The sequence below is a fragment of the Molossus molossus genome, unplaced genomic scaffold (genome assembly GCF_014108415.1).
Source record: "Molossus molossus isolate mMolMol1 unplaced genomic scaffold, mMolMol1.p scaffold_m16_p_1, whole genome shotgun sequence".
Classification (NCBI taxonomy): Eukaryota; Metazoa; Chordata; class Mammalia; order Chiroptera; family Molossidae; genus Molossus; species Molossus molossus.
The window spans coordinates 247,683,003-247,697,759 of NW_023425344.1; the positions used below are offsets into that span (position 1 = coordinate 247,683,003).

The 14,757-nt window shown below is 45.4% G+C and overlaps 1 protein-coding gene across 4 annotated transcripts in view; it reads right to left on the reverse strand.

Annotated features, from left to right (window-relative positions):
- Positions 1 to 14,757, reverse strand: part of SETD3 (SET domain containing 3, actin histidine methyltransferase) — a 63,248-nt gene that overhangs the window by 1,963 nt on the left and 46,528 nt on the right. For 3 of the 4 annotated variants that reach the window (XM_036262363.1, XM_036262355.1, XM_036262374.1), the window contains 6 exons: positions 10,199 to 10,257; positions 9,284 to 9,398; positions 4,720 to 4,794; positions 4,100 to 4,266; positions 3,144 to 3,229; positions 28 to 188 (listed from right to left, as the gene is read on the reverse strand). In XM_036262363.1, the coding sequence (XP_036118256.1) occupies positions 28 to 188; positions 3,144 to 3,229; positions 4,100 to 4,266; positions 4,720 to 4,794; positions 9,284 to 9,398; positions 10,199 to 10,257 (663 nt within the window). Of the gene's footprint in view, positions 1 to 27; positions 189 to 3,143; positions 3,230 to 4,099; positions 4,267 to 4,719; positions 4,795 to 9,283; positions 9,399 to 10,198; positions 10,258 to 14,757 lie in introns of those variants that run through there. The other variant, XR_004959661.1, reaches the window with a different exon arrangement.

Genomic DNA, 14,757 nt, shown 5'->3' on the forward strand with positions numbered 1-14,757 from the left:
ACTCAAATCCTCATTCAATCAAGTTACCTCGCTAGTTGTCTTATATGTTTTTAAAAGAAGCGAGGCTCGATCTTCAAGAAATGTCCAAAGTTTGACCTCATTGTCCCAGCTCACAGGATACTCAGAGTTACCCAAGGTGAAGACTCTGTCGATAGCATTATCTCCTAGCAGATGTGCCTTCAGCTCGTCTACAAGAAGTACAAACAACCATCTGTTAGGGGAACAGCACTCTTTCTCATTTTAACAAGCAACCCACCTTATAAAACAGCTTCTCCAACAACGTCACTTTTCTGCGGCTCATCCAGACAGGCCATTTCTACACTCTCCAGAGTGAGTGAGAGCTAAGCTTCGGGCAGGAAAACCAAGTGAGCTTCCTGAGTTGGAATCCACATGAAGCCTCCATTTTTCATGGTTTTTTTGAGGGACACTGAGAACCTTTGGTCAGTTTCATAAGACAATTCTTTAAAGACAATCTATAGAGGCATTTTGACAACACCCTTCCTACAAGCCATGAGCTCTGTCACACCAACTGGGTCAGAAAGACATTTAGGTGAACACTGTGAAGAGTAAACACAAACCACAGCCGAACACAGTGGCGGGCCTTCTACATTTAAGTCCGATCGGGGCTGTTCCAGCAGCTGACCTGACCAAGCCATTTATCCCATCTTACAGCAAGTAAACCACACACTGAGAAAAACAAGAAAATGGACCAGAAAAACCTGGTTAATGAAAAACCTGCAATGTCCCTCACTTGTCAGGAGTTTAAGCAGCAATTACAAATAAACACAGTGAACATTTCAATTACCTTCCACTATATTGAAGAAGAGGGAAGGACTCGGCAACTGCTCAGAGCAGCTTATCTCTTGGCACATTATCTTCAAAAGCCCAAAACATGCCGTCCTATTCACGCGCAAGAATCCGGGCTCTTATGTAATTATGAGACAGTATCTCTTTCAGAGCGAAATGCCCCACAGCTGTCACTATTTACAATTCAGATGCAAGAACTTCTGTTGCCAGCAAACCAAACTTTTACCAGTATTAGAGTAATTCAAAGGATACATCAATTGTCTTGACATGACAAACCGTCTATGACTAATGAAAAATGAAAAAATCAACCGCAGATCTAAAATGATTCCAGTAGTTTTTCTTTTTAAACAAAATGGAAGTTAATCTAATGTTCAAAAAAGAAATCCATTAAGTTGCCTTAGTTCAGAGACGGTGGTAAGAGTCAGGATCTTCCAGGTTTTTGGTCCTTCCGTTTATACCTTCCGTATGCAGTGACGGCATGTGGAATGCCCCTCCGTGGCGGAGGGTGTTCCCGGCAACCCCAGGGCCGAGGCTCCTGCCCGCTTCGCACCTCCCCCGCTGCCGAGCTACAGGCAGGGGCAGTCCTCTCTGCCCCTTTCCCACAGGGAAACTGGCTCACTCCACGTTGCTGGAGAGATCAAACCCACACAAGGAGGAGACTGGGTCACCTGGAGACACCTGGGTCTGGGACACCCGGGAAAGGAAAGCAAGGCTCCTGCAGTGGCTGCCCCCCCTGCCTTCCTCTGCTAACGCCCCGGAGCCACCCTGTCCTCACAGGGGCTCCTCAGCTCCACCCAACCACTGTGGGAATGAGCATCTGGTCACCCAGAGCGGCAGGGCCCTAGCTCCTCAGCCTGGCTCCTCCTCCAGACCTCGGCTACTAAGGTCTCATCTGCCAACCAGCAGCAGCCACCTGGGGTGCCTGGGGCGCAGGCTCTGGAATGGGCAGAGCTGCGTTCCAAGTCAGGGCCATCGCCTGCTGGCAGAGTGGCCAAGCTCCTCATCCTACATGAACTGGCATTTCTGCATCAGCCACGTGGACACCGCTCTCGCACCAGGCTGACAGTGGCTAACATCACATGCGCAGTACAGGTGCGGGCACACAGTGGGCGCTCACACATCATACGGCCACCATCGCTGTCGCCTCGTCACTATAAATTCCTTCAGCATGTGAGCTGTGACATTCAACTTTGTACCTGTTAGATGTAAGAATAGCCCACAGTCAACCCTAACTCACACTCGTTCCATGGAACTGATGTGCTGAACCCCTCCCAAAGTACGAAGTCACCAAAAGCTCGCACTTGAGTGATGGTGAGGCTACAACAACGGGGCTGCTCGTGAGGGACACGTGTCCTCTACCTCCCTCCTGATGAAGGCCCTGGACCTGGGCAGCACCCCTGCTGGATCCAGGCATGAAGTTGGGGAGCTGGGGACAGCAGAGCCCAGCGGTCCCCTCTGCGGGCCATGGTCTACTGTCACAGCTCAAATGCCGTCCTTAGTGCTGGGGTAGCTGTCTTCGGAACACCTGTCCATTCAAGTAGGCGGCCGCTCGCTTGCTCCGTGCTCCCTCCGCCCTCCGCCCCGCTCTGTTCAGCGCAGACAGGGTTTAAGGGAGTTAACGACAGCGACACACACACAACTGAAAACGAAGCCTCGGAGCCAGGGCATGCGCAGCAGTTTCAGATGGAAAGTGAGAGGCCAGCACAATGGGACCAATCTCAGTAAGAAACCCCAAATGACTCGTCTTAGGCAAACATGGAGCACATGTATTTAACTCTTTCTGTGCCTGGAAAGAGGCTGGAGGCAAGAGCACTGGCGAGGGAAGCAGACTGTGCCAGCATCCTTCACTCTCACCGGCAGCCGGCATGCAAAGGCCGCTGGCGATTTCAGACTCAGAACAGACTCAATGAAGCCCGACGCCAGTCGGCCACTGCCGACCACGTGACGCAGCGGCGCCTCATCACTGACTGCGCAGCGTGTCAGAGATCAGTACACTGTCGGTGACACTGGGCTGTCTGTTTCGGGCCAGAAGCATATCAAAAACTCCCACCTCCAAATGTGAAATTTCAATACAGCGAGACAATCCGAAACCGTTTGAAGTTTTCTTCCAATGCAGTTGAGAACTGTTTATGACAAATGAATACTGACAACACATTGAGGAGTTAATAAAACATTTCCCGAGTACAACAGTACGACATCTTCTCCATTCCTGCCCTCTTACCTCCAGCCAAAAGGTACTTTAGTTTTCAGCAATTTTATCTTTAATCTGAACCCCAATGCTTCATATTTTCATGAATTTTTTAAAAAGTGCACATTTTCTTGCTGACACGATTTACCTTCGGTCATGCAGAACACGCGGAGAAAAGCCAGCAGCTGGGCAGAGATGGGCGGCTCCGCAAAGTGCAGGGCAAACACGCTGGAACTGCAAACGGGAAGAAGATCGGTCACCCTGCTGCAGCCGCCCACTGGCTCCTAGCGAAACCCCTCAAGCTGCAATCCATGTGGCCATCCGCAAGGAGCAAGGAGCAGCGGCAGGAGTCGGTCCAGCTCCTCGTGTCAACTATGAGCGCGCCCCGCCCAGGCGGAAGGCCCGGCTGCCCGCTGAGGACGGCAGTGGCCGCCTCCGCCAGCAGTTCTTACAGTCTAAGAGCCGTAACCTCAGGCTGCATTTAACACACTAAGAGAATTAAGCAAACCCGTGGTTCTTAAAAAATGTTAGCAATAATTTATGTTGAGTTCACATTTTAATCATTAATCAAATATTGACAAGTTCAATAAAAAAAGGCCTGGGTAATCCATTTTCATTAAGAAGGGTTCCTCTGTTCCCTGCAGAACTCATACATCATAATTCTTGTCTTCTTTATCATTTTGCACCTCAAATGCACTAAAATCTTAAAGAATTTAACCAGAAATTCTTGAAATCACTGAGGATCACGACTTCATTAAAGAAACTAATGGTGGCAAAGAATTAAATGAAACAAATTGATCCAGGTCATTAACGTTTTCAAGGTGAAAGACATTAATGATACCAAAGCAGCTATTTAGCTGCATGAGGATTTCAGGCCATATCCCCTAGAGCTGCCTGTGAACACTCCCAGCGACACAGTTCTGTTTATCCGAGAACGCTGGTAAACCACCAGGCAGCTCCATGGTTTAAACTCGCTGTCACAGGGATAAAGGGATTAAGACAAGCTACTGCAGAGAAGTTTTTGTTAGCACACCAACTAAACGTTATACAACTGGAAATATTTCGAGCAGCACGGGGCAGAGCTGCCCACTGGTTTCTACGTACGTGGGGATGCCAGCGCGGGCCAAGACCTCAGCCTTCATCGCGTAGAGCCTGTCACTTTTACTCACTCCAAGCTTTATTTTCACTCTGTCGTGTGAATTATTGTCAAAGAAAAAACCACTGTGGATCACAAACTCTGCATTTGACCGAGTGCCATAAAAAATGTAAATCTGAGATGCAGTAAAGAAAAAATAAAGGGACATAAAAGAAACTTAACATCCATTCTTAACACAGAGCAGGGCAAAGGATCAGTTCTCATACGCGTAATAGACTTTACACTAAGGCAACAAGGCAGCTCTACAGGGACGCTGTCCCTCTGATTCTGCACACCGCGTGTGGCTAGGGCGAGGTTGCAGCAAGGCATGCAAGCTCCCCAACTTCCGAGCGGCGGGGGGCATCGCGCAGGGGCCCTGGCACCCGCCCTCTGGGGAAGCACGGCTACGACTGCACCGCCGCCCTCCGTACCCGCCGCGCTCCTCCTCTCCTTTCAGTACCAGTCTCTCTTCTGCAGTAAGCATTTCACGTGATGCCGTCAGAATTCAAGTCCCCAAGTTTTCTGCCCAACACAGCCTGAACTCAGTGCCCACTGGCCCGCCCGCACTCCGGCAGGCACGAGGACCTACCTGCTCTCCGGCCCGGAAGTCCTGCAGAGCCACACACTCACAGCGGTCATCCTCCAGGTTGTACCCAGTGGTGATCTGGGGGAAACAACGAGGGTCTCAGGAGGGTCCTTACCAGGCACTTAAAAGGGTGCACCGTGCATGCTTTACGAAACTGAGCAGAGAACTGCTTAGTTATTTTAATTAACACTATTTACACCAGAAACTCTTACGGAAGATTCTGTACCTGAAGGACGGACTCTTGGGAAAATACACTGTATAGATGATCACTTACACTGGTCTCAACCAAACAAACCGTTCATCACAAAGGTGCTGCCTTTGAGCCCTGCCCTGGGCGATGCTGTGGAGCCGGGGCCTCCAGAGAACCCCACTGACTTGCAAACGCTGTCTCTGTCTGATGTTTGGCATTTAAGAAACTGAAGTGGATTCTCCTTAGAGAAAAAAATCAGGGAAAAGCTCTATTTCTAAGTTATGTGCATACTTTACTCTGAAATTAAAGCAATTAAAGCGTTCAGATAAGCACAGAGGTAACTTAGTGGTGCCATCTTCACTTTCTCTCGCTGAGGCACAACCGGGAGAGCTCTAAACCCATTACAAATACCTACGGACAACCTGATCTCCCCTAACCGCTGCTGCCTGGGGGTGGGGTGCGTGGCAGGCAACATCAAGGTCGTGGCACTTAAGTCACAAAGAACTCTTTGCACCTCAGCTGGCCGGCCAGGCCAGCATTTTTGCATTTTATTGTCTAAATTATCCTTGGACTGTTTCCTCCCGGTCAGTTCCATGACTGAGGGCTGGTTCTTTCCCTCCTACCTTACTTACTACTCACAAAACCTTCCAACTGGCCTCAATTCCAGGCCTGTCCTCCTGCAGCCCGAGCGACATCACAGCATCACCGTCCAGTCTAAAGCCTTCCAGTGAGCCCCACTCTGCTGCAGAAAACCATCCAAACTCCGGAGCAAAGCCAGCTGATGAGAAGGTCCAGGCCTCCCTTTGGCCTCCTACATGCCACTGGCCTGCCTCCCTTGTGCCGGGAACTACCCTCTACTCCTGGTCCTCCTGAGCCCCATCCCAGCCCCTGCCACACACCAGGTGATTTACCTGTGTGCCTCCCCGCCAGGCGGAGTGGGAGCTCGCCTTCACCTGTGTCCGGGTGCTCAGCACGCTGCACCCAATGCCTGACATGCCTTTAATACATACTTGATGCACGAACCCCAGGGGAAAAAACAGGGCTTCCCAGGAGTCTGTCCCTCCCCTACCCCCAATCTCTTAGACTGTCTGCAAAGGCTCATTAATTACTTTTGACCTCCTCATTTTGCCCTAGAGAATCAAAATTCAAGACCAACAAGTGCTACTTGCTAATAAAGGTACCAACAGTTTGGGTCCAAAATATAAATACTTTGAGTCTAGGGAACAGCACTCTGGGACTGGAGGCCATGCGACACAACCCGGAAACCCCACATCCCTGGAAGCAATGTTACTTGAATCACGTATCTAGAAATCCTTCACACTTCTGCAAGACCAACAAGAAATACTCAAGTGATGAGAAATAACTGAAGCCAGGTAGTCTGGCAGGAGAGCTCCATGAAGTTGCTGCCCAACATCAAAATCACATTTCTGACCCCAAACATGATCTTGATAATAAGGTGTGAAATAGGAACTGCCCATCAACTCCAGCCCTGAAAGTCTGGAACTCTAGTGTGGTCACACAGGGATGTCACAGGACATGAACAGACAGGAAAGCGAGGGGAAGCAGACGGGGCAAGGGAAGGGGAGCAAGGCAGTGGGGAAGGCTAACAATACATAAAAACAAACAGGAAGAAACACAGGAGACAGACAACAGAACAGGAAGGGAGGCTATGGAAGGAGAGGTGTGAAGATTCTGTGCAGGGCGCTCAGTATGGCCTCACTTGGGGTCTGTGAGAAGTCCTGTAGACATCCCAGGGACAGTGGTTCAGGCAGTGGGAACAGCAAGTGCAAAGGCCCTGAGGTGGGTGTGGGCTGGTTTGCTGGTGGCCAGGACTGTGTATATTAGGGTGTAGTGGGGACAGGTGGGGCGGGGTGCTTTGTCTGCTACTAGAAAAACCTGGGCTTTTACTGTGAGACTGAAGACTTATGTGAATCTACATGTTTTATATTTTTCAATACTCAAACAGGGAGACCTTGAAAAGAGCCTCCCTCGATCCTGCATGAATTTCCCAAGGCTCCTCCACCCTGACTGCAGTCACATGTTCAGACATCAGGGCCGACTGTTCCAACGCTGTCCCTCCTGGAGCTGACAGAGTGGCCTACACACCACTTAGGAGTGTGCTTCTCTGTGTAAATTCAACTACTTCCAGAGAGGAATCCAGCGGCTTACGTGAATTCTGAACAAGCCACACAGAACTTAGAGACATGTTAGTTCGTACAGCTTAATACCAAGTCTCACAAGCTTGCTGACTTTGTCTCTGCGCGTGGCCAGAGCCTCTGCTGAGGTCTTCGTCCAGCCTTCGTCTCCTCCTGCTTCCTGTGCTCCTTCCTGGCACAGACTCAATCCTTCCCTGACTCCCACAAGCAGGTTTGGGATGTTGTTGGAAGCACACAGTGTTGCTGGGTTACAAATTTCTATCTACTCCCTCAGTGACAGTCAGAACAGACAGACGCCAACTGTCAGGATCCACACACACACAAAAGAAAATCTACTGTCTGAAAAGCCAGCCTTAACTTCAAGCACTTTATTTTTAAGAAGAGATTAACTGCTAATACATATCATACACAATTTTGTGGTGTTAAACTAGATTCTTAAATTCTACCAGACGAAACTGCCCGCGAAGCCCTACAATGCAGCGGGAAGCGCTCCAGGGGCAGGGGCAGCCAGCAGGACCATCGTGTGCAAACCTTCCGAAGGTTGCAGCATTTTGCCAGCACCGCGGGGCGTTAAAGACGGTATGAATAGTACCAGGAGAAATACAGCGTGAATAGCTGTCATCAACTCATTATTTTTGTTTTGTGGCACACTAACTTTTTCTTTACTTTTAGAGGAAAAGTGAATAGTTTAATCCCATTTACATGAAAGCAACACAAAAACCAGTGTGTGGGAGTGAGGGCTCGCGCGCCCAGCAGAGGCCGGAGGTGCAGGGCGCCCTCGTCAGTGACCTGGGAGGCACCTGGGGCCCTGCAGCTGGGCGGGGCAGCTGGGCGGGGCTGCTGGGAAGGGACTCTGCACAGGCTTCTGGATTGCTGAACTGGTTTTGCGTGTTTACAATAAAGTACGCGCTTTTTAAATTTTAGACATAAAACAAAAAACAGTAATGATCAAGTATGGGAACCAATGCACTAATCCAAAAAAAGGAAAAAGAAAAATACTATAGCACAATATTAAAAGCTATTTGAAAGAATTTTAAACTTCAATCTTATGATCAGTTTAAAACAGCTCTGAAGGGAAAAAAAACAAAGAATGTAAAATTTTCTTCATTAACGAAAATAAATAAAATACGCTACTGTTCCTAAAAATGTCTAATTAAATTAAGCATATCTAAATGAAGGCAAAAGTATAGTGTCAAGGTGGGACTACTCCTTCTCTGATTTCAGCATGTACTTGTTGCCAGACCTTCCCAGGTCAGCAGGAGGGCACACTTTACCCATGCGCTGACCACTCCGCGGAATTAGATGTGAAAGGCTCATTTACAGCATTTTCCCAGTCTATTTATAATACTGCTAATAATAACAAAGATGACATTGAAAAAAGATGGACAAAAAATTACCAAACCAGGACAGCAGTATAATGCTTATAAATTCAAAATATTCTGAAGTTGCTCTTATTTTGATGGGACTAATTAATATCAGAAAATCTTTCTTCGACAACCATCTCAGCAGAGCCAGCCGTCAACCCTGCTGCTACTTAGAATCCAAAGAATGCGCAGAAGCAGAGCGCTGCTCCCTCCTTTTGTGCATCGTAATTAACAGTCATCATGAAATGTCCCCGCTCTCTTCACGTCTCCTCCCCAGCGCTTCCCAGTCTGAGATGCCAACTGAGTCCAGCAGTCAAGGCCAATGCTCAAATGCCCCCTCCAGCCCCGGCACCAGGAGCCCAGCGCTGGCTCCCGAACAAAAGCTGGTTAATAAAAGGGGCCAAGGATGTGTCAGCTTGTCAGGGGAAGGGAAGGGACAGGGAGGATCACAGAACCTACACAACTGGAATACAGTCAGCAAAGGAAGAAAACCAAGAACTTAAAAGAAAGTTTTTTTTTCAATAAATGAGTATTTTAAAAAGAGTAAGAAAAAAAAGAAACTTGGTTTAGTCTGTGGTTCAATAAGATAAGAAAATGAATGTTTAAGCCGAAATTATGGCTTTGCAAATACATGCAGGTTACTGTGGTTTTCAAATGTGATGTAAGATTCAAATTCCCATTCGGGATTAAGTAAATACAAGGAGAGCAAAATACCAGCCTCTGTCTGTGGGCGGTGGGAGGGGTGTTTGTTCCCTCCGGAGGAGGCAACGGGGAGAAATGGTTTGTAGGTGGAATGTCCACTTTCAAGTCTAACCACACAGCTTCCCCAGTTCAGCACAAGCAGAGGAGGTTGTTACCAGGCCGTTGGTGTGATTGCACATGTCCCATAGAGGAATCAGCGCCAGGGTCACCCGGGAACCGTCCTCCGTCGGAATCTGGTTCTGCCGTGTCATCACAGAAGAGACTGCCCACCTGTAACAACCAGGAAAGAGGTGAACTGCGGTCGTGACCTGACCAGAAGCTGAGATTTGTCCACCTGCTCACATACGTTCAAAACCTTTCCTAAGTACCAAAGGCGATGGGTGGGCTTCCTCATCATCATTTACAATTAAATCTAGGGTTGAGAGGAGGAAGGGGGAGGTGGGAGGAGCCACAGGGAATTCAGGAGTGAGCGACTAAGGGAGAATGTTCCGGAGAAGTGAGAGGCCTGGAAGGAAGGTCCTCACAGAGCTCTCCTGGCCTCCCTGGGTCTTCACTGCCTCGAAGACCCCCCCATGCCAACCCCACCCTCTTTTACTCAATGCTGACTCTGCACCCATTTTAAGCCTCAGTGAAAAGCAAACAATATAACTCTTTTCTGACCAGAAATCCTTTAAGAACTCTACAAAATGTGGAGGCTATTTTTACTAAACCGTGCCGTAAATGAAATCTTTTGTTCGAAATGAAGTCCCACCTTACACTAAAACAGTCTTTTAAAAAAGGTAAAAATCCTCCTGACTACTCCACACTAATGTTAATCTCCAGTATCACTTAGCTGCCTCATCTAATCCCCACCCCTACAGGTCAATGGCAATTTCTACATGACTATTAAAATGCTGACATCTCTGCCAGCTGCCCATTAAAACTTCTGAAAGACTGTCTCTGTCTTGAGGTTTAAATGGCCACACAGGTCACTTCCTACTGAAGCATTTCTCACTTCCAAGATCCCAGACTCACTGGGAAAGCAGCCCTCAGCACACACTCAACACACACCCTCCCCCCCACACACCAACCTGTAGTCCTCGTAAGTGAAAGAATCCTTCAAGGGCAGCTTGTTGGCGTGCGGATGGGTCTGGGAATTAGAAGTTTTAAAAAGCAGAGGTGAAGAGAGAAAAAGGGAAAACAGAAATCAGTCAGCAGAATTTCATTATTTAGCTGCCTAACAGATCCTAACAAGAGCCAAATGAAGCAGGAGGCGTCCAGCCGCGCTGCCGAGGGATCATCATGCTATTATGCTCTCATACATCACTGTCAACTTAATTTGTTGTGCCCAGCAGCCGCCATAAATCTGCTTCTTCCTCTTTCGATACTAGGACGCATGGACACGGCACAAAAATAAAACTTAAGGTGGACTGACTTCACAAAAGGTAGGCACGCCCACTCCACAGAAACCTGAGCCCCCAAAGTCCTGCGTCCATCCCAACGGACTTCCTTTGTGTCTTCTGCCATAATGTGCTGCGAAGGCCCTTATGCCTGGATTTCACATCTCTTCTCTTATCAATAAAAGGGACAATTAAGGCACTCTAATAAATGGAAAGTCCTTTCATTTATCTCCGACTCAAATCATCTGGATGGGAATCAACGTGTTATGTGCAAATGAATCGTCTACATGGTAAATGTGGCTCCAGGAGAGAAAAATCAGAAAAAATAGTTTTGTAAAATTACATGATAAGATTTATAAACAGATTTTAAAAAGAGAGAATTCAGCGTGTTTAAATTCTACTACTTATTTTTCTGGACACAAGAACATTTGGTGAAAATATCCAAAACTTCACACTTAGGAGAAAATCTTATCCATTTCATATTCTCCCTTCACAACAATCCCCCACACCCCCAACCTCTCAAGCACTTAAAAACTTTGTCTCAATTAAGGAATTAAAAGCTGTAACAGTATCATTTTAATCTTCAGTTTCAATTACAGTCTGATAGACAGATTGCAGTAAGTGATCAAATGAACAAATGGCGATTTCTGAGATACAAATGAAATTCTGCTGTTCTGCGTCTGCACCACTGTTAATGCATGAAGCTCCATGTAGCACACAGTTTTACTCTTGACGCATTAGCATCACAAGTGCACAGTAATTTATCATCGCTCACTGTAATGTACTCGCTGGCACCGTATGCAGGACAGTAGGGGATGAGGTAAAAGTGGCTCAAACCGTAAATCAATTAGAAAACAAAAGCTTGCGCTCAGTGCGCAATTTTAGGCAAATTATAGATTACAAAAGGCTGCCAATTGGGTGTTAGCTCCCAGGTGCCCACTGCTCCCCTCTAATCCTTAGCCCAGTTTTAACCCTTTGGAAGGAAAGTCAACACATAAAATTATATTCACGTAATTTTTTAATGTTGTGATAATAAAAATGAAATGAAAGAAAACATTATTAAGTCAATACATAAACAACATGGTGCCCTGGGCATTTTCTAGGTGCAATAGGAATATCAGGAAAGTCTATCTTTGGGATTAAAAGGAAAAAAACTCGATGCCATGGTCAGCCATAGCTAACATGGGAGAATCCGGCGGCCGACAGCTTCTTACTGCCCCCTCTTTGTAACATACAAAAGGCACAGCCATGTCCTAAGAATCCTGAAGATGCTTTCCACTGAATTATAAAACCTAACCACAACAGTGTTCAGGCATTTCCTTATGCAAGTACAAATTCAGCAGATAAGAACTGTCCCTCTACCCAAAACAAATTTGATGATTAAAAGTACCACAGAAAACCCTCAGAAATTCCATTACTAAAATGCCCTTTTGCTTACGACGAAATAGAGCTTCCCGTGCATGGCTCAGCCCGCCTCTTTCCAAACTCCAGGAAGTGGGAAAGCATTGTTGCTCAAAATTGGAATGCTTGGATGTCAAAATGACTTGAAAAAGAGCTTTCCAACACTCGAAGATCTTTAAATAGTTCTGGATCACACAGAAACCATTCAGTGACAGCGACCTCCTCGGGGACGAAAAAGATAAAACATTCACTCTCCAAAATGTTTCCCTTCCTACTATTTGTATCCATTTCTCACCGAAAATATAAATTCATGCTCATGGTCCTGATGAAGTTGTAAAGAAAACTCAAGAAGAAATGTGCAAATGCTTTTTCCAGGTTAAGGTTATTTTGGCTGTAGGGTTATGTAATATCTGCGGAATCTGTTAGAAATAGTTGGTATCTCCATAAAAAACAAACAAACAAAAAACAATGGTGCGCCCACTGCACATAATTCGGGTATGAAAAGCTATCCCGCCACAGACGCAGGCATGTAGCAGTTCTACCGAAGCAGAATGTGACAGTTGGGAGAAAGGCAGATCACTTCCACTTCGCTGTGACACTACCGCCACCTACTGGTGTCAGGGTAGACAGGTGACAGTCACACCAAGGCAAGGTCTTCATAGCAACTCCTCGGAAACCAAAACTGGGTTCATCTAGAATGTCTATGCTTCAGATTTACTCAAGCAAACCTGTTTCCAAAAAAACCTACCCTACCTCTTAAAACTATTTCTATAATCGTTTTACAAGGATCCTGAAACATTCAAAATATGGAAATGATTTGCACGTGAAAAACATTTAGCTCTGAAAAGAAGTATTTTCACATATCCTGAAAAAATGAGCAAGAATAAGAAAATGTCTATTCCAAGAACACTTTGTTGAAGCTCTGGACAGTCATTTTTTAAAAACACTGGACAGAGTAATTTTTTTGTTACAGACCACGCCTTTCCCCTGTGGAAGACCAAGGTTTAAAAGATGCCTTGTAAAAACGGTAATCTTAACCTGAAGTTACCTGCAAGTTCCTAAAATGTTCATAGATCAAAGTCCTTAAGTTCATACTTCAAAAGGGAGAACAACGGAATATTCCTCACTTTCTAGAGCCAAGTCCTGTGAGGGCTTTGTTTATCGTGACATGCATTCTCCAACACAAGACCTGTACTCCAAAACTAAAAATGTAAACTAAAACAGAAAACTTACTCTTTGTGGCCAGTTAGCTGAACAACTATGATGCACAGGGGTTGGGTGTAGAGGGTGTCTGCCCGGCTGTCAGAGGCTCCAGTGAAGGGGAGTCCATGGGGTCTTGGGGTCTGCCAAAGCCCTCCCTCCCTCCCCACCTTCCAGCCCTCGCATACAGGGTGAGAATATTGCCACAGATTTTCTGCAGATTTTTTAAGTGACTGGTATTTTCACTCTCTTGAGCATTATAAATATTTGTACTTGGAGAAATGAACAATTGCCATAGCTCACAATCAGACTTGAGGCCCTAAAGAGCTTACTTTGAAAAGGATCCATCCTCTATGCCAAGCCAGGCGCCCCCATGAAGCCCTCCTCCATGCCCTTCTCTAGGACGGACCCTAGACGAGGCACAGTAATATTGCACCTAGTACAAAATAATCACTATGTTTGGGAAAGATTAATATCTAAAATCATTTGTTTGGCTTCAATAAAAAGAAGTAATATTGCTAAATATGTAAGTATGACATTTTGAAGAATTTACCATACTGTGTGGGTCTGGTAGCTATGCTTAAGGAAATTAAAAACCACTGCAGTCAGCATATTTGATCCTTATTAAAGTTCTGTCTTGAACTATCACTCACATAAAACAAAAATAAACCAAGAAGAAATTTACATAAAACCTATGGATTACAAGAGTTTGAAGATGAAAAAATGAACAATATTCTGGCTTTAAAAAATTGATTTAGCATGCAGCTTCTCTTTATAGTCCCTTGATAAAAATGAAATCTCCCTAACAAACACTTAATAAAACCTGTCAATATCTCTGGAAAGAAAAATGACACAAATGCATTAAGTATTAAATACCCTTGGAAAAAGCCACATATTCCATGAATTTTTGATGCACTATCTTGACATTAATGTGAAACCTTGATATTTATAATTGACGGATATCTAATAAAGTATAGAAGGTAAGGTTGCTCCGCAGCATGCAAATGTTCCAGGTGATCAGAAATGGGAGATACACACGTGGACTTCAACCAAATAAACAGTTAATATGTGCCATACGAATCAGCCGCAGTCTTATTTTAAGCTCAGACAACAAACCTTTGTGGAAAACCAAAATAAGCTGAATTCATTATTATGTGAATTTCTAATTCAGAAACATCTAGTATGTGAAAAGACCTTTGAAACATTAACAGTTCTGTACAAGAACAAATTAGATTTGAGTTAAAGTTGTTGCTTCTTAACATCTAACAAAAAGCATTTTTAAATAATAAAGATAAACACATCCATATATATGATATATATGAATCAGTATTTCCCAAAACAATTCTCGAAAGAAACACATTTAACCCAAAGAAAGATTCAAGATCTTCGAAGGGGGAAGAAAGGGACTAGAACACATAAACAGCCTCTAAGACACAAACACATACTTCTCAAAATCAAATTGTTACTTTTCAAAGAATATTCACTCATTTTCACCTAAACTGAGTCTTATGGGGAAACCAAGTTAAATATAATTAATAATCACCTTTGATGAGGCATTTAACTATACTAAAACGAAAGTGGCTCAGCCCATAAAAAAGACTCCTAAACACTGTATTTTAAAGAATTTATAGCCTGCTATAATATATAAT